Consider the following 18,195-nt stretch of genomic DNA (forward strand, 5'->3'; position numbering starts at 1 on the left):
CATCTCTCCAGCCCATTCCCCCCCTTTTAATATTTATTTATTTACAAGCAGAGAGAGAATGGGCCCGCCAGGACCTCTAGCTGCTGCATGAGCCACTTTGTGCATCTGGCTTTGTGTGGGTACTGTGGAATCGAGCTCGGGTCATTAGGCTTTATAGGTAAATGCCCCTAACGGCTGAGCCATCGCTCCAGTCCCAGGTAACCAAGCTCTTTAGACTCTCCTGTTTCTACTTACAGGAGAAAAAAAAAAAAAAAAAAGGAATAATTATCTCTGGATGCTGTTTGGAGTATTTAAGAGGTCAGCGTTTATAAATGCTTAAAGCCAAGCTTGGAATGTACAATTAAGTGCCATAGGATGTGAGGAACTTTCCTTTCAACAAAAAGTGATTGTTCAGCCTCATGCTGTTTCTGAGTCTCAGATGATCCTCTGGAGGCCCTGCAGGCCTGGCTCCAGGATAGACCCAAGCAAAGCATTTCAAGGCAGACTTGCTGCTAGGTCCCTGACCTCTGGGGAGCTGGAACTGCCAGGTACACAGACAGAAGACACAGGCTGATAGAAAATTCCTAGCCCTAAGACACATCTGCCAGGGTGTCAGGAGCACAGGGCCCTGACTAAACTATTGGGAACAGCCAGGGAAGAGGGCTAACAGAACCAAACACATCATGCAGGCAGCCCACCCATCTGGGTAACCACACACTCAGGTGGAGAGATGGAGGTTGCTCTGCACACACACACACACACACACACACACACACAAAGCAATACCTCCTCTTCAGACTATATATCTATGTTTATATCTATATCTATATCTACATCTATATCTATATATATGGCAGAGAAAGAGAGAGAATGGGCGTACCAGGGCTTCCAGCCACTGCAAACGAACTCCAGATACGTGCGCCCCCTTGTGCATCTGGGTTATGTGGGTCCTGGGGAATTAAGCCGAGGTCCTTTGGCTTTGCAGGCAAGTGCCTTAAGCACTAAGATATCCCTCCAGCCCACTTCAGACCCTTTCTAACCCAAGAACCTGAAGATATGTGGGGTGGTGAAAAAAAAACAGGTCTATAGAAAGCCCAATTCATTGAGGGTCAAGATGCCTAACAGGACTGGTGTGGCTGTGCACACTCCTGTCATCCCAGCACTTGGAAGGTGAAGGCAGGAGGATCAGGAGTTCAAAGTCTCCCTTGGCTACATGAGACCCTCCCTTCTGCCTAATAACCACACAATCACGGTGCTGTGTGGCCCGGGGGTGGGGGGAGGAGAGGGCTATGGCTCCCCACAGAAAAGAAGGGAAATCACACAAAGGGAAAGGAAAAACACAGCCTTCAGCATTCAAGACAAATGCTCCCTTACCAAGCCATACCCCATACCTTGTACAAGTGATTTTTAGGCCAGGCATGGTAGCATACACCTGTGGCTCTAGCTATTTGAGTTGAGGTGAAGGCAGGAGGATCATTTGAGCCCAGGGCATTGTGGCCAACCTGGATAAAACAGGTTATTCTGGGCCAGAAGAGTTTGCAGAAAAGAGATCTGTAAGTCTCGGTGCCCTTGAATGCTGTTGTTGATAAAGGTACATGACTCCTATAGTTCATGTCAAGGCCCAGTATTCAATTAGCCCAATACCAAACAAGCCAAGGTGAGAAGGAACACAAAAGAGACAAGCGATAACCAGGTGAAGGGACAGGGCACAGACTCTATTTATTGAGTGATAGGCACAGGAGTGGTAGCTGGCTCCAGTGTAGAAGCAGAGGTGGCAGGTCATGCCAGGGCACTGTGGGCATCTGGCAACCTGGGCCATGTCCCCCATCCTAGTGGGACAGCACAAGCTCACTACAACAGGAGTGGCAAAGAGCCGGCCAATGAGGGGGTGGCCACAGCCCCTGGGATCCTGGGCAAGAAGCGGCAGATGAACTTGGCACAGGGGCCTGGGGTGAGGGCAACTGGGGTCTGGGTGTTCTGGGGGAGGGCACAGGGGGGATCACGTCTGTGGGGTGGAATAGAGGCTGTGGTGGTGGCCGCCAGGTCCCGGCACCTGGGAGAAGAGCAGAGGGGTAGTCCTCGTCTGACTGGCTCCACACCAGCCCGGCTCACGCCCGATGGCTCCATACCAGCTACCAGAACCTAGGCTGCCCGACATGCTGCAGGCAGAGAAGTAGGATCAGTCCCAGGCAGTGAACAAGGTCACAGTCATGAGCAGGAGGTTGGAAGAGTGACTTAGAACTGAATCCCTATGCCCAGACCCTCTGGATCTAAAGTAAATTGCATCCTGGGGCAAGGTGAGGAAAGGTTAACCCTGGGAACCCAGAGGAGACCTCCCTCAGAACTGATGGGGAAACAAAGACCTGGTTCTTTGTTCCCGCTGTCTCATGGAGCCTAGATGAAGACCAAGGCTCCTCAGATAGAGTGAGGACTCCTACCTGGTGCTCTCACTCCGGCTGTGCTCCCAGGAGCAGCCCTCATCCTCACAGTGCCCGGCCCGGTCAAAGAAGTAGGATCGGGAGCCAAAAACCTGCCCATTGAGGATGCGGCTGGTGCTCTAGAGGGAAAGTTACTGCTATGAATAGCTGCCACCCACAACCATCCCAGGACCCCAGCCCAGGGTTCACAAGGTCCAGCTCTCCCCACTGGCACCAAAGGCCTATGAGAGCCCTACCAGGTCCTGTGGGGGCCGGTGTACCCGGAAGAAGCCCACCAGCAGGGTGGTGGGTAGCAGCTCCCACACAAAGAGGATGAGACCAAACACCAGGTAGCCTTTGTTCCCCAGGTCATTTACTAGGTCCGCCTGTGGAAAAGCAATGGGTGGGGGTCAATCGGCCACCATGCAGAACAGTAGGAACATGGAGACAGGGTCTTGGCCACCTGGAGGCCAGGCTCCACAACTATTAAGTAAGTGACAAACATGTGATGCATGCCTACCTGGTCAGATACGTTGTACCAGTCATAATCAAAAGCATCCAGCCGGCTCCGTGGGGCCAAGGCCAGAGCTGCCAGGTTGTAACAGGCCCGGCTGGCATACAGCAGGACCATGGCACTTCCCATGGCAGCTGCCTGGCACACACTGGTCCCCTGGTAGAGATAACAAGAGGACCTTCAGGGAAAGGAGGATCCTAGCTTCCTTCCTGTAAATTCTGAAGCCCTCTGTCCAAAGATGCCCAAGGACATCTGTACATCAGTGTTTTGTGGCCCTACCTTGGCCTCCAGGTAGATGCTAGTGGAGGGGGCCCTCCGGGCGACAAGACAGAGGCAGGCAGCAAGCGAGAGGGCGCAGATAACGAAGAGGGAGTCGCTCACCAGGACACGCACCAGCAGTAGGCCCCAGGGCTGCGCCCGTCGCCGGCGGGACAGCACTGCACACAGTACATTCACCAGCAAAAAGAGCAGCGAGGCACCCACGAAGGCCCCTCGGACAGCCAGCCTGCAGCCCATAGCAGAATTAGCCTTAGACCATAGGTCACCCTTGGCACTACCTCCCCAGGACACTTCAGGGTTAATCAGAATTAGACTTTCCAGTCTGAACCCTCCACCTTCATTCTGTTCTTGGATAGGCTCTCATAGGGTTCCAGGCCCAGACTGGCTTTGAACTTGCTATGTAGCTGCGGATGACGTTGAACTCTTGATCTTCTTTCTGTCACCTCACACGTGCGGGAGAATCAAACCCAGGCCTTTGTGCATGCTGGGCAAGCACTCTACCAAATGAGCTACATCCTTTCTTTAACTCCTGCTCCTCCAGTTTTGTAAATGGGGAAACTGAGGCTCAAAGGTGACTGACAGCTGTGGCACTTTGGAAAATGCACTAGATTGGGAGGCAGAAATCTGGGTTTGAGGCCTGGACCAGCCTCCTCCTAGCTATGTGACCTTGAACATGTTGCTTTACCTTCCTGGGCCTCAGTTTCTCCATTGCTCAAATGAAAATAAGAATAACCTCTCAGGCTTAAGGTTTAAGAAGAAAGATGCTTGTGACACCTCTTTATAAGCCAGAAGACATGGTTCAAAGAGAAGAAGCAATGCAGCCAAGGTCACTGAGAAATGCTGTAGGGCTTTGTAATTTCCATAGATTGGAGCCTTCAGCTCTGTCTCCACCTCTGCGGGAGGAACATGGCTCTTCTCATTACAGTCTGCTGCCCTCATGGAGGCAACACCTCTGCTGGGCCATCTGAACCAGATGCTTTTGTTTTTCCAAAGTATGTCATAAACATTCCCTGGGTTGTCCCTGCCTCAGCCCTGCAGTATGGACGCCTCCCTGCTTCTGACCACCCCAATGTCCCAAAGTACTTACAAGCCCCGGCTCATCTCTGGCCTCCGCTTTGCCTTAGCCTTAGCCTTGAACACCACCTGGGAGCAAAGACACCCATCACTCCTTTGGGCCCTTGGGCTCCACCCCTCCACCACCATCCCACCCATTCCTATGGTTACCTGGGCAAAGTAGAGGTTCATAAGCGTCAGTGTGAAGAACTGCAAGCAGACAGGGCAACAGTAGAGAAGCCAAAAGGGCAAGGGCCCTAGACGGTTGGCCCGGGCAGTATCTCGAAAGTAGAAGGAGAAGAGGGTGGTCCGCAAGGCGGCCCAGAGCAGGCAGAGTGCTAGGAAAACCGTCTGATAGCTGAGACGTTTGTGCCCATACAAAAGCACCAGCCACAGCTGGGCATACACGGAGAAGAAGAGCAGAGCATACAGGGCCGTATAGGCAGCGGTCAGCCCCAGAGTCACGGTAGGCGGCAGTGCAGGAACCAGCCCCGCAGCAGGCACCAGGCCAGACAGGTTACTCTCCATGTCAGGAAGAGAGGTCTCGATCCAGGAGACAGAGGGCTGGCCAGGGACCAGGGAAATAAATACAGAAGGGTGGGAACTGCAGGATGTGATGGGAAATGGGGATTCTGGAGGGAAGAAGTTGTGGCTGTCAGGCCGTTCCTTCTCAACAGAAACGCTCGCTCTTGGGGGACACAGGAAGCCTGGGCCCTGGTCCCCTCAGTCTGGAATGTGAAAGGACAGTCTTTCCTACCCAGGGCAGATGGAGTGAGAGCTGTTGAGTGTCTCTCCCTGGGCCGGCCCCAGTGCCACGGGGGATGGGGAGATGCAAGAGCTCAGAGAATCCCTGGCCTTGGTCGCTGGCAGGTGTTCGGCTGGCAGGAGGGGGAGAGCCGGCCGATGCCCGTCAGCTCAGGGCAGCGGCCGCCACGGGGGCGCCCAACGCCCCGCTCTCCCCCTCCGCAAGCTTGGGGCTCTTTCCCTTCCAATAATCCGGACTGGGGAGGGGTGGCCTCTTCCTCCGTCCTCGGGGTTCCCGACGTTGCCCCCCTCCCCCACCGCGTCTATTGTCGGCCGCGGTGGGCAATAAAGGATCGATGCCCAGCCCTCAGGCCGCTGCTGAGAAAGCGGGATACGGTCGCCAGGACGCCGTGCTCGGGCTCCCCGGCTCCCGCGACTCCGCCCCCTCCTGCGCCTGCGCGGGCCGCGGTACGCTACGTAAAGCGCGCAGGGCCCGGCCACCGGTCCGCGGCGGCACGCGGCGCGCGGCGCGCAGGTGTGAGAAGCGGCGCGAGGTGCGCTACGGGCGGGCAACCCGGGGTTCACCCGTAGCGGCGGGCGGCCGAGTGGTGAAAGTCGCCCTGCGCTCAGCGGGGTGTCTGCGTGGTCCATGCCTTAGACCTCCGGCCCCTGATGTCTGGGAGAATGCCAGTTCCCACGCTTAGATCCCCCCCCATCCCAGAAATCGGGATCGGCGTGCCCGGCTTGGCTGGGGGCGGGGGGAAGAGGGGGGACAACGACGTCCCCTCACCGGGTCCCTGAAGGAAACTTCCGCCCACAGCCAAGATGGCTCCCGGGCCCCGCCCCCTCGCTCCGGCCCGCTGGGCCCGGGAGTCCCGCGCAGGCCCGCCGGCCCCACGCCCGGCCTTGCGGCCCCTCGAGTTACCTGGAGGGCAGCCGAGCCCCCACGGTTCGCCCTCACGGGGACCCCTGTGCCTTCTCCCGCGCGCGGGCAGTCATCCTGCCAGAGAGCAGGCAAGGGCCTTCTCTTATCTCGAGGGCTCCGGAGATGGCGCGGGGAGGTGTCCCTGATGCGGGCGGCGCGACGCCTCCATGCCCGCGAGGAGGAGGAGGAGGAGGAGGAAGCGGGACTTCCCGACCCGGTCACTTAGTCCCTGCGGAGCAGTAACAATCGCAACAGTAATTGCATCCAGCGGCCGAGCTTCCATGAACGGCATTACAAAGTGCTTTCGCCCACTGTAATCACCGCGCTCTGTTTACAAAGTTTTCACCAGCTCCCGAGGGGTCATTATCCCCATTCTACGTGGGGAGGGGGAGAACTAAGGTCCAGAGGGACTGGAGGACTTGTCAGCAGAAGCAGGCCTCCAGGTTCCAAATGGGGACTCCAAAGAAGCCATCACTGCCTCCCACAGAACCTCAAGGCGTGAGGAAGTCGGAGCCTGGCATCCGGAGCCTCGGGAGCGACGCCGGAGGAAGGCGGTGGCGACTGGCAGGTCGGCGGCGGGGGTGGGAACCGGCCAAGGGGTGGCCCCGCCTCCTGGCTGACCCGGGATTCATTTCGAGAACTGATTGGGTCGGATCGGTGACAGTTCCCGTTACCCAGGAAACTAAGGGCCGGGTGCCCTTACTACTAGAGAGAGGCGGCGGGCCGGGTCAGGGGCCTCGAGATCGGGCTTGGGGTGAGACCTATGCACGGTCACTGCGGGCGGCCGGGGCGGGACAGGGCCACCAAGGGAGATTTAGATGCCCAGATAACAGCCGGTGCTCTCTGCCGAGCCAGACGCAGCAGATAGATGAGGGCCTGGAAGGACTGGCGGGTTTGGGGCGATCCAGAGGAAGAATGAGCCAGACACACCTGTCCCCTGCCTCTTACTGACCATCTGTGACTTGACTACTTATCATTTTGCCCCACAGCCCAGAGCATGTTCCAGATCCCAGAGTTTGAGCCAAGTGAGCAGGAAGAATCCAGTTTCTCAGAGAGGGGCCTGGGCCCCAGCCCTACGGGCCCCCGACAGGCTCCAGGTCTCTTGGGGGACATCAGTTACCGGCAGCGGCCGCAGCCATCGAACAGCAGCCACTATGGAGGTAGGATCCCCACCATGACCCCTATCTGCCTACCTACCTTGTCCCTAGTCAGTGGCCAGGAAGGACTGGATGACTTCTTAATATCTTTCCACATATACCTGCTGTCTCTGGGATTGGGTCTCATCTCAGCCAGTAAGATCTTTTTCACTCAGTGGCTCACCCACAGTAGGACTGTCCTTGCATTGGTGAGGGACAGGTGACCCCAAGAGGGAAATATCCTTCCCATCAGCAGGCCATTGTGGGCACTGGGAAGCCTGAGTGCTAAGATGGAAGGGCGCTGGAAGACGCTAGCCATTTCTTGGTAATCTCTACCTCCCCAGTGCTGGAACATGGCCTTGGCACCTAGGACAGCCACAGAGATCTAAAAGCAAGTCCAGGTCATGTCACTAAAAATTAAATGACTACTCCCCCCCCCCATATACCCTTTTTTTTAAGAGACATGTAGCCAGACTGACCTCTACTTGCTTGCTATATAGTCAAGAATGGCCTTAAACTTCTGATCCTCCTCCACCTCCCAAGTGCTGGGATGGAGGACGTGCACCACAATGCCTAGAGCGCTGGGGGTGGAACTCAGGGCTTCATGCCTGCAAGCCACTGTATTTAACTGAACATCCCTAGCCCTGTATTTCTTTCAATGTCCAGATTTCACGCTTGCTGTTTTTCTACTCACTACTGGCACCTAGCTCTTCCTCTCCACCCCCTGGGGTGGGTGGGGCTCACTTCCAGTGCTGAGTGCTTATTAGGTGACACATGGAAGGATCTTCCCCATCCTCTAGGGGATGGGACAGACCACAAAGAAAGGATGACAAAAGTAAATTACACAATACGTAGATGATGTGCTGGAGGGCGGTGGAGGATAAACAGAATGGGATTCCTGGGGCTGTGGAGTGACTGTGACCTAGTGACTGACAGAGGTGGTCAAGAGCAGCCTTGGAAAAGAGTAACCCCGGACACAAGGCTACAGGGCATAAGGTGAACCCCATTCTCATGCTCATGGGGAGAGTTCTAGGCAAAGGGAGGAGCAAGTGGGCAGGCCCCAGGACAAGACTGCTCCTTGGCTAGAGCTCCAGGGGAGCAAGGTAGAGAAAGGGGGGGGGGGAGTCCTTATCCAGTACACGCTGTGCAGGGTCTTGAAAGGCACTATAAGGACTTTGAGTGCTCAGAAGGAAATCTCAGATTTTTGCACAAGCTGGGCAAAAGCTCTGCCATTGAGCCACATCCCCAACCTTGGATTTACACTGAAGGATGGCCAGTAACCCCACGTTGCTAACTAAATTGGGGTGTGAAGGAAAGAGGTATCAAGGAAGACACCCTGGAATTTGGCTTGAGCAACTGAAAACATGAGTCACCCTTGACAGATAGAACAGAGAGGAGTGGGAGCAAATCCAGAGCCCTGGTGGGACCTTTAAGGCACTTCACTAGGATTTCAGGAAGCTGCTGATGGGAGTGGTGAGGAGTTCATCAGGGCAGTGTTTATGTGGGCCTGCCCATGGGTGGGGCTGGAGGGTATGTGCAAGGAGGGAATGGTGGGTGTGGCAGTGAGCTGACCCAGCCTGCTGGAGATGAGTGTCCTGGGGAGTACTAACGAGGTGGGATACAAGCGGGCCAGCCAACAGGAAGAGGTAGCAGTAGCCAGAGGCATTAGGTATTTGATGGTGACAAGATCTAGGTTAGGCCCATGAAATGAGAGTCTGTGGGAAGGATAGGCTCGGAACATGGGAGTAGAAAGGCAATGAGATCAGAGGTTGAGATGGACCACTCAGAGCCCACAAACTCAGGGAGAGGGTAGTTGGCAGAGAACTGGAATAGTATGTCCACAAAACAGGGATGAGCCTGGGGCATGGAGGAGAGGTGACAGGCTCAGAAAACCAAGTTTAGGGGCTAGAGAGATGGTTCAGTGGTTTAAGTGCTTGCCTGCAAAGTCTAAGGACCCAGGTTTGATTCAGTACCCACACACGGGGTGGTGGATGTGTGTAGAATTCATTTGCAGTGGCTAGAGGCCCTGGAACACCCATGTTCATTCATTCATTCTCTCTCTCTCTCTGCTTACAAATAAATATTTAAGTTTTATTTGTTTATTTGAGAATCAGAGAGAGAGAGGGGGACAGACAGACAGAGAGAATGGGCATGCCAGGGCCTCCAGCCACTGCAAATAAACTCTAGATGCATGTGCCACCTTGTGCATCTGGCTTACGTGGGTCCTGGGGAATCGAACCTGGATCCTTTGGCTTTGCAGGTAAACGCCTTAACTGCTAAGCCATCCCTCCAGCCCAAATAAATACTTAAAAAAAATAAAAAAAAAAAAAAACAAGCTGGGCATGGTGGCACACACCTTTAATTCCAGCACTCGGAAGGCAGAGGTAGGAGGATCAGAGTGAGTTCGAGGCCATCCTGAGACTACATAGTTAATTCCAGGTCAACCTGGACCAGAGTGAGACCCTAACTCGAAAAACCAAAATAAATAAATAAATAAACAAACATCAGATTTAGGGAAGAAGGTGTGAGAAAGGGAGGCAGCTGCAAAGCAGCTATGAATTAGCCACCTTTAGGGAAGGAGTCTGGGATATACTTCTCTCTGCTTTCCCTTCCTTCCTCCTTCCTTTCCATGCTAGGCATGGACTCAAATGTTGAAACCGCCACCTCTGCCCATGCCCAAAATTTCATAAACATTTAATTTTCAAGTGTTTGAAAATTAAGCCTGGCAGCATGGTGGTACATGCATTTAATCCCAGCATTTCACTCAGGAGGCAGAAGTAGGAGGATCACTGTGAATTCAAGGCCACCCTGAGAGACTACATAGTGAATTCCAGGTCAGCCTAGGCTAGAGCAAGACGCTACCTTGAAATAAACAAGCAAACAAAAAGCAAATGATTTCCCATAAGCAATATGCAATCAGGAACGTTTCTGTTGTTTTGTGTTTTTTTGAGGTTTTTGAGATGGAACCGAGAGTCTCCAGTCTCCTATGCGAATGCTCTACCACTGAGCCCAATCCCTATCCCATGTTTATTTGTTGAGATGGGGTCTCACTGTCTTGCCCAGACTGGTCTCTGGAACGCCTGGTCTAAAGCTATCCTCCCATGTCAAGGAGCTGGGACTATAGCAGGCCTATGCCACTTCTTCTGGCTTCAGGAAGCTTTTATTTTTATTTATTTATTTATTTATTTATTTTTGAGGTAGGGTCTCATTCTAGACCAGGTGACCTGGAATTCACTTTGTAGTCTCAGGGTGGCCTTGAACTCACAGCGATCCTCCTACCTCCACTTCCCATGAAATGCTGGGATTAAAAGCATGTGCCACCTCGTCTGGCCTCAAGAAGTTTTTGTTGTTTTTAAAAATATTTTCATTGGGCGGGAGAGATGGCTCAGTAGTTAAAGGCACCGGGTTGCAGAGCCTGATAGTCTGTGCTTGAGTCCCCATTACCAAGTAAAGCCAGATGCACAAAGTGGCACATGTGTCTGCAGTTTATTTACAATATCAGGAAGCCCTGTTCCCATATTCACTCTTTCTGTCTCTTTCTCTCAAATAAATAAAAATATTTAAGGGCTGGAGAAATGGCTTAGTGGTTAAAGTGCTTGCCTACAAAGCCAAAGGACCTAGCTTCAATACCCTAGGATCCATGCAAGCCAGATGCAAAAGGTGGCGCATATGTCTGGGATTCATTTGCAGCAGCTGGAGGCCCTGATATGCCCATTCTTTCTCTCTTTTCTTTTTTTTTTTTAATACTTTATTTTTATTTATTTATTTATTTGAGAAAGATTAAGATGCAGAGAGAGAGAGAGAGAATAGGTGCACCAGGGCCTCCAGCCACTGCCAATGAACTCCATTTGCATGTACCACTTTGTGCATCTGGCTTACATAGGTCCTGGGGAATTGAACCAAAGTCCTTTGGCTTTGTAGGCAAGTGCTTAACCACTAAGTCATCTCTCCAACCCCTCTCTCTTTCTATCTGCCTCTTTCTCTCTCTCAAATAAGTAAAAATAAGATACTTTAAAATAAAAATAAATATTGGAGGGAGGGAGATTGTGTGTGTGTGTGTTTGAGGCCAACCTGGGGTTACAGAGTGAGTTCCAGGTCAGTCTGGGCTAGAATGAGACCCTGCCTGGAAAAAACAAATAAATAAAAAATTGCCAGGCATGGTGGCACACACTTTTAATCCCAGCACTTGGGAGGCAGAAGCAGGAGGATTTCCATGAGTTAGTTCATGGCCACCCTGAGACTACATAGTGAATTCCCCAAGTCAGCCTGGGTTACAGCGAAATCTACCTCAAAAAAATGAATAAGCTGGGCATGGTGGCACACACCTTTAATTCTAGCACTTGGGAGGCATAGGTAGGAGGATCACTGTGAGCTCATGGCCACCCTGAGACGACATGGTAAATTCCAGGTCAGCCTGGACTACAGTGACATCTTACCTCAAAAAACAAAACAAGAAGTAAACAAACAAACAAACAAAAGACAAATAAATAAATAAATGTAATATAGAGCTGGAGAGATGGCTCAGCAGTTAAGGCACTTGCCTGCAAAACTTAATGACCCAGGTTCAATTCCCCAGTACCCATGTAAAGCCATGTATCTGGGAGTCCTTTGCAGTGGCTGAAGGCCTTGGCATGCCCATTCTCTCTTTCTTTCTCTACTTGAAAATAAGTAAAGTATATATACCCACACATACATATATTTGCAAGCAGAGAGAGAGAGAGTGGGAAGGGGGGAACATGGGCATGCCAGGGCCTCTTGCTTCTGCAAACTCCAGATCCTGACCTGGAACTCACTCTTTTTTTTTTTTGGTTTTTTGAGGTAGGGTCTCCCTTTAGCCCAGGCTGACCTGGAATTCATTACGTAATCTCAGAGTGGCCTCGAACTCATGGCGATCCTCCTACCTCTGCCTCCCACGTGCTGGGATTAGAGGAATGCGCCACCACACCCAGCTTTTTTTTTTTTTAGTTAATTTTATTTACTTTCATTTGAGAAGGGGGAAGGAGGAGAATGGACATGCCAGGGCCTCTAGCCACTGCAAGCAAACTCCTGACACATGTGACCTTGTGCATCTGGCTTACATGGGACCTGGAGAATCAAACCTGGCTCCTTAGGCTTCGCAGGCAAGTGCCTTAACCGCTAACCCATCTCTCCAGCCCTGGAACTCACTTTCTAACCCAGGCTAGGCTTTGAACTCATAGCCATCCTCCTCCCTCAGCCTCCTGAATGCTAGGATTATAAGCATGAGCCATTAAGCTCAGCTTTTGTTTGAAATATTTATTTATTCATTCATTCACTTAGAAGCACAGGCAGATACAGAATGGTGCACCAGGGCCTCCTAGCCACAGCAGATGAACTCCAGACACATGCACCACCTTGTGCATCTGGTTTACATGGGACCTGGGGAGTTGAACCTGGGTCCTTTGGCTTTGCCAGCAAGCTCCTTAATCACTAAGTCATCTCTCCAGCCCCATGCTTGGCTTTCAAAGGTTTCTTTTCTTTCTTTTTTCTTTTTTTATTTTTCGAGATAGGGTTTCACTCTAGCACAGGCTGACCTGGAATTCACTGTATTTTCAGGGTGGCCTTGAACTCACAGCAGTCCACCTACCTCTGCCTCCCAAGTGCTGGGATTAAAGGCGTGCGCCACCACGCCCAGTTTCAAAGGTTTCTTTTAAAAACTCATTGACATGGGTTGGAGAGATGGTGTAGCTGTTAAGGCACTTGCCTGCAAAGCCTATCAATCCATGTTTGACTCTCCAGGTCCCACATAGGCCTGATGCACAAGGTGAAACAAAAGTCACACATGCACACATTTGGAGTTCAAATACAGTAGCTGGAGGCCCAGGCATGCCAATTCTTTCTCTCTCAATTAAAAAAAAGTCACCGACACAGGTCTGGAGCAATGGCTTACTGATTACTGGTTAAGGCACTTGTCTTCAAAGCCAAAGAACCAGGTTCAATTCTCCAAGACCCATGTAAGCCAGATGCAAAAGGTGGTGCATGTGTCTGGAGTTCATTTGTAGCGGCTAAAGGTCCTGGTGGGCCTGTTTTCTCTCTCTGCCTTTCTCTCACTGTCTCTCAAAAAAAAATGAATATCATTTTTTAAAACATATCTTATGTATTTATTATTTGGTTATTTACTTGAGATTGAGAGATAAAGAGGTAGAGAGAGGAGGAGGGGGAAGAGAATGGGTCCACCAGGGACTCTAGCCACTGTAAACAAACTCCAGACACATGTGCCACTTTGTGTATCTGGCTTACGTGGGTACTGGGGAATTGAACCTTGGTCCTTAGGCTTTGCAGGAAAGTGCCTTAATTGTTAAACCATCTCTTCAGCTTTTTTTTTTTTTTTTTTTTTGGTTCTTGAGGTAGGGGCGCATTCTAGCCCAGGCTGACCTGGAATTGAACTCAACTCTGTAGTCCAAGGCTGGCTGGCCTTGGACTTGACCTCCTACCTCAGTCTCCTGAGTGCTGGGATTAAAGGTGTGCAGAACCACACCTGACTGGGTGTCATTTTGATGATGGGATGATTTGGCAATCCTGAATGCATATGGTGACAATCTTCCATGCTACAGGACAGGCTCCTAGTATAGCTGACAATAGTAGAAGGTGTGGCTTCCCCAAATTGGTCTTTGATCCTCTTGGAGGGTGGTTTGGAACACAGATACCTGGAGCCAGACTAGTTGGGTTTAGATTCATTCTCTTCCCTTACTGTGAAACCTTGGGTAAGCTATTCACCTTCTCTGGGCCTTAGTTTCCTCCTCTGTAAAATAAGTTCCCTGATTGCATATGGCAACCCATAGGAATCAACTCATAGGAAACTTCCCACCTGACCTGGCCAGTGTTATTTTTTCTGCAGTGCTGGGGATGGAACCCAGGGCCTTGAACAGCTGGGCAAGACCTTTATCCCAGCCACACCAGCTGCACACTCCTGCTTGTTTTGCTTCTGGGTGAGTGATGAAGGACTGGGCTCAGGGTAAGGCCCACCTGGAAATCTCTCACCTTCTGACTGCCAGGCCCCAAGCAGGAAGGCTATGCTCAGATCCAGCTGAGAACTGACTTCCCCTGGGCATTCAGGGGAAGGCAGGGTGTGCTACAGGTGTCTATGCACAAATTCCTAACTTCTGTGCCTCTGCTTCCTTCTCTATAAGATGGGAGTAATTCTATATCTGCCACACTGGGGAGCTGAGAGGCTTCTGGATGTGCAAGGGATGAGTTGGGGTACTTCCCAGTATGGTCTATGCTCATGGTAGTCTTGGGATACAGAGGCTGATCTATGCCACAGAGACAGGTCCCAGGAGAACAGAGGTCCAAGGTCATAGAGCAGGAACACCTAGCTTCTGGTCCATTTTACTGCCCAAGCCCAGGGACTTGGAACTCACTCTGCAAATAGACCATTTCACAAGAGTCTTCTCTCTCGGCCCTGTCCTCACTTCTGACTGCTTGTGGGTGTCCTCACCCAACCTCAGGCCAGGAGTTCTGAGAACACTCTGAGGCCAGGCCTCAGTCGCATGTCTGGAGCTGGGATCCTAAAGCCTGTGGCTGAGGTACCAAAAGACTCTTGAGGGAAGGGAGGCAACCTGTGTTAACTTCTCACCCAATCCTGGCCTTGATCTTAACCCTGCAGACACCCGACCATGGGCCCTGCACTGTGCCTTGGCTTTCACTCCTCAGCTCTGGACTTTGCCCCTGGGAGTGGTTCTAGGTCTTGGTTGGTCTCATCAGAGGAGTACAGACAGCAGGAGCCAGGGGATGGCGCACAATACTCAGGTCAGCCAAGCAGATCACAGCAGGGGTGTTACTCAGTAACATCCCACAGTTTACCTGATGGTCACAGGGCACACCTAGGCTCTGACATGACCTTCACACACACAGGCATTGGGAGTGATGTTAGCCCTATCCCTCATGAAGGGGAAGAAACTGGCTCAGGGAGTGGAAGGGTGGGAGTGCAAGGGATGAGCAGCTTAGCCTGAAGGACTCTGCGTTCCAAACCCAGGGCCCTCTGGCCTGGGCCTTCACAGCTCTACCATCCTGAGTAAGCTTGGCTTCTCTGAACAGTGTTGCTCCTCTTTTCATTTTTGCAAGATAGGGTCTTCTGTAGCTTTGGCTGGCCTTGAATTACTGATTCTTTTGTCTCCACCTCACAAATGCTAGGAATACAGGTGTTCACTATTACCAGCTCAAGCTTTTGTGTTCTGCCTGTAAAAGAGAAACAATGCAACAGTCACCCTCCCCCAAGTGATTACGACAACTTAGCACATAAATGCCCCTCCCAAAAAATGCTACCTAAAATGTCAGCAGTAACAGGGAGTAGTGAGACAGCCATCCTAGCACTCAGGAGACTGAGGCAGGTAGAGTGCTGTAAATTGAAATCCTGCCTGGAAAAAAAAAATTCTGAACATGTCTATAAAGCAGGTGTGGGGGGGGGGGCCGTGTAATGGAGCCAAGGCCCTGTCCCCAGCCACTTGGGGCAGGACATCTCCCTGTCTAGGGTTTGCTGTGATGCCTCATGAAGGTCTTGTATTAATCATTACAATTACACCTCTATTTTGTGGCAGGCACAATGGAAACTCGCTTTGTATGTTAAAGGCATGCTCCATTAATGACCCTGGATAGGATTTGTGCAAGTTAACTCGATTCCTCACAAAAGTCCTCTAAGCTTCCCTTCCTTCTTTCGGAAAGGAGGGACTATTCTATTGGAAGGCGACTGTGACAGACATCAACCATCCGGCTGATTACCTAACGTGAGCGCACCGAAGCGGAGATTCACGTTTCCCCCATTCCCTGACCCTTCCTGCAGGCGGCGGGGCTTTGGAGACCCGGAGTCGCCACAGTTCGTACCCTGCGGGCACCGAAGAGGATGGAGGCATGGAGGAGGAGCTCAGTCCCTTCCGAGGCCGCTCGCGCTCGGCTCCCCCCAACCTCTGGGCTGCCCAGCGCTACGGCCGCGAGCTGCGGAGGATGAGCGACGAGTTTGAGGGTTCCTTCAAGGTGAGCGCCGGCGCTGGGCGTACTGGGATGGGCAGACCTAGGCGGCCAGCCACCGACCTGCCAGTCTCTTCCGAGATCTAAGGCAATCGGGATCTGTAGTCTCTGATCACTTCCGACCAATTTTTCTACTGCATGCCGGGAGTTGTAGTCTCAAGCTGCCATTCGCCTCGCCTTTCCATTGTGTCCAGGAGCATGCCGGAACCTGTGGTCCAATAATTTCCCCCAACTCCGGCCTTTTCCTCCTTGGTCCGAAGCCTCACCCCCTGGTGGCTTGCCATTCTTCTGCTCCCAGGACCCCGACCCTCCCACAGGCCCGTCACTTAAGCGTCCAGGCATCTTCCAGGGCCTCGAAGACTCATTCTAGGCCAAAGTTCTGAGTTGCCCGGATCCTTAGAGGACGGCCTTTTATGGGTTAATGAGTTCTTCAGCTCCGACTTCGGAGCCATTTGTTTAATTCTTTTATTAAGCTTTATTATTTTATTATTATTATTTCAGAGAGAAATTGAGAAAGAAGGAAGGCAATGGGAGTGCCAGGGTCTTTTGTCACTGTAAATGTAGTCCAGATGAATATTCCATCTTGCGTCTGGCCTCACATGGGTACTGGGGAGTTCAGTCCTGTCTGGTAGGGTTTGCAGGCAAGAGCTTTTAACTGCTGAGCCTTCTCCCCAGCACCCCCCCCCTTTTTTTTTTCGATTTAGGGTCTCTCTCTAGCTCAGGCTGACCTGGAATTCACTATGTAGTCTCAGGGTGGCCTTGAAATCACAGCCATCCTCCTATCTCAGCCTCCGGAGCTGGGATTAAAGGCATGCACCACCATGCCTGGCTTCCCCAGCCCTTTTTATTATAAATTTGTTTTGTTTTGTTTTAAGGCAGGGTGTTACTCTAGCCCAGGCTGACTTGAAATTCACTATGTAGCCCCAGGCTCACTTTGAACTCACAGCCACCCTTCTACCTCAGTCTCCCGGGTGCTGCACTGAAGGCGTGCACTACCACTCTATAGCCAGTATTTTTTTTTTTTTTACTATTTATTTGTGTGTTCATGTGTGTGTGTGTGTGTGTGTGCATGTTCGTATCTGTACCTCCCATCTCGAAGTGTGCTGGGATTACAGAACCCTGTCACAGCTCAAACTCGAGTACTCCAGCTTGAGTGGCAAGGCAAACACTTTACCATTGAACCATCCCCTAAGCCCTTAAATTTTAATAACTTTTTATGTATTTTGTGTGTGTATGGGCACAGTTGTTTACATGGGTGGCTAGGGAATTGAATCCTGGCCAGCAGGCTTTGCAAGCAAGCGCCTTTAACCGCTGAGCCATCTCCCCAATCCCCTCCATTTGTTTAATCCTAAAATTGCAATCCCATCCTCTAGGTAATAGACCTCTGGTGCTGACTTTTCTCATTAAGGTCCCAAGAGTCCTACCCGGCCCCCAGCAGGGTATTTGGGGAGATGTTCTGCTCCAAGAGCCAATTGGATTTCCGTGTTTCCTTGACCTCTCAGTACAGTGCCAGCAGGTGGCTGTGGTCTTTGTAATCCCTTTGAGATCCGACTTCGGGCTTGATGGTGGGACTTGATTCCGGCCATCCGAATAACGTTAACTCATTTAACCCTTCTCTCGTCCTACCCCGAAGGGGCTTCCTCGCCCAAAGAGCGCAGGCACGGCGACACAGATGCGGCAAAGCTCCAGTTGGACCCGCATCATCCAGTCCTGGTGGGATCGAAATCTGGGGAGAGGAGGCCCCGCTCCATCCCAGTGATCCTGTGTCTGACATTCTCGGAACTCCGCCCGCCCGCTCCCGCCATTATTAGTGTGGGCGGAAGTCGCCCACGGGCCTTATGCAAAAAGAAGATCGTTCTGTCACTTTCGCTGGGAGACCCTCCTGGGTTAAAGAGCTACGAAGTGGGTGGGGTAGATCCCATCGGCCGCCGGAAGGGGTCTCATGGCCCCGCCCTCTGGCGCTGGGCTTCCCCAGGCGCCTGCGCCAATTTGGGAGCCAGGCTAGAGCATTTTCCCGCAAGTTAGGGACCATGAGCGTGACAAACGTGCAAATAAAGGCTGCGCATGTGCCGCTGAGTCTCCTCGGTCATTTGGGCTTCTGCAGACCCGGATAGCTATCACTGCTTGTTTAAAAAGATGTCCCCGTTTTACACTTGAGGGAAACAA

The 18,195-nt window shown here is 51.9% G+C and overlaps 2 protein-coding genes and 1 long non-coding RNA gene across 6 annotated transcripts; 1 reads left to right on the plus strand and 2 right to left on the minus strand.

Moving 5' to 3' along the window:
• Positions 1-1,838: 1,838 nt before the first annotated feature.
• Gpr137 (G protein-coupled receptor 137) lies at positions 1,839-6,478 on the minus strand. Of its 3 annotated transcripts, XM_045152750.1 has the most exons (8): positions 5,912-6,478; positions 5,000-5,120; positions 4,277-4,874; positions 3,190-3,415; positions 2,917-3,066; positions 2,654-2,782; positions 2,418-2,536; positions 1,839-2,138 (listed from the first exon to the last, which is right to left on the minus strand). In XM_045152750.1, exons 3-8 carry the CDS (start codon positions 4,768-4,770, stop codon positions 1,979-1,981), a joined length of 1,278 nt encoding a protein of 425 aa, XP_045008685.1. In that variant the 5' UTR covers positions 4,771-4,874; positions 5,000-5,120; positions 5,912-6,478; the 3' UTR covers positions 1,839-1,978. The 3 variants fall into 3 exon arrangements, with proteins under 3 accessions (XP_045008685.1, XP_045008678.1, XP_004656664.1); XM_045152743.1 differs by lacking the exon at positions 5,000-5,120; XM_004656607.3 differs by lacking the exon at positions 5,912-6,478 and having other exon boundaries at positions 4,277-4,332; positions 4,414-5,434.
• On the plus strand, positions 5,897-18,105 carry Bad (BCL2 associated agonist of cell death). Of its 2 annotated transcripts, none has more exons than XM_004656605.2 (4): positions 5,897-6,479; positions 6,901-7,071; positions 15,845-16,035; positions 17,663-18,105. In XM_004656605.2, the coding sequence occupies exons 1-4, from the start codon at positions 6,362-6,364 to the stop codon at positions 17,786-17,788; spliced, it is 606 nt and encodes a 201-aa protein (XP_004656662.1). In that variant the 5' UTR covers positions 5,897-6,361; the 3' UTR covers positions 17,789-18,105. The 2 variants fall into 2 exon arrangements, with proteins under 2 accessions (XP_004656662.1, XP_045008705.1); XM_045152770.1 differs by lacking the exon at positions 5,897-6,479 and adding an exon at positions 6,539-6,665.
• On the minus strand, positions 14,829-16,128 carry LOC123461600. The gene is made up of 2 exons (XR_006637735.1): positions 15,784-16,128; positions 14,829-15,243 (listed from the first exon to the last, which is right to left on the minus strand). It is a non-coding gene; the product is annotated as an uncharacterized LOC123461600 (long non-coding RNA).
• Positions 18,106-18,195: the final 90 nt, after the last annotated feature.

Source organism: Jaculus jaculus, chromosome 1 (genome assembly GCF_020740685.1).
Source record: "Jaculus jaculus isolate mJacJac1 chromosome 1, mJacJac1.mat.Y.cur, whole genome shotgun sequence".
Taxonomy (NCBI): Eukaryota; Metazoa; Chordata; class Mammalia; order Rodentia; family Dipodidae; genus Jaculus; species Jaculus jaculus.

Bases quoted from the DNA above. Each gene is read 5' to 3' on its own strand.
- Gpr137 (XM_045152743.1), bottom strand. From the start codon at position 4,770: ATGGAGAGTAACCTGTCTGGCCTGGTGCCTGCTGCGGGGCTGGTTCCT. The intron at 3,416-4,276 runs GTAAGTACTTTG...TATGGGCTGCAG, and splicing joins CCAGAGATGAGCCGGGGCTT to GCTGGCTGTCCGAGGGGCCT. The intron at 3,067-3,189 runs GTAGGGCCACAA...TATCTCTACCAG, and splicing joins GCATCTACCTGGAGGCCAAG to GGGACCAGTGTGTGCCAGGC.
- Bad (XM_004656605.2), top strand. From the start codon at position 6,362: ATGGGGACTCCAAAGAAGCCATCACTGCCTCCCACAGAACCTCAAGGC. The intron at 6,480-6,900 runs GTCGGCGGCGGG...TTTGCCCCACAG, and splicing joins AAGGCGGTGGCGACTGGCAG to CCCAGAGCATGTTCCAGATC. The intron at 7,072-15,844 runs GTAGGATCCCCA...CCCTTCCTGCAG, and splicing joins GAACAGCAGCCACTATGGAG to GCGGCGGGGCTTTGGAGACC.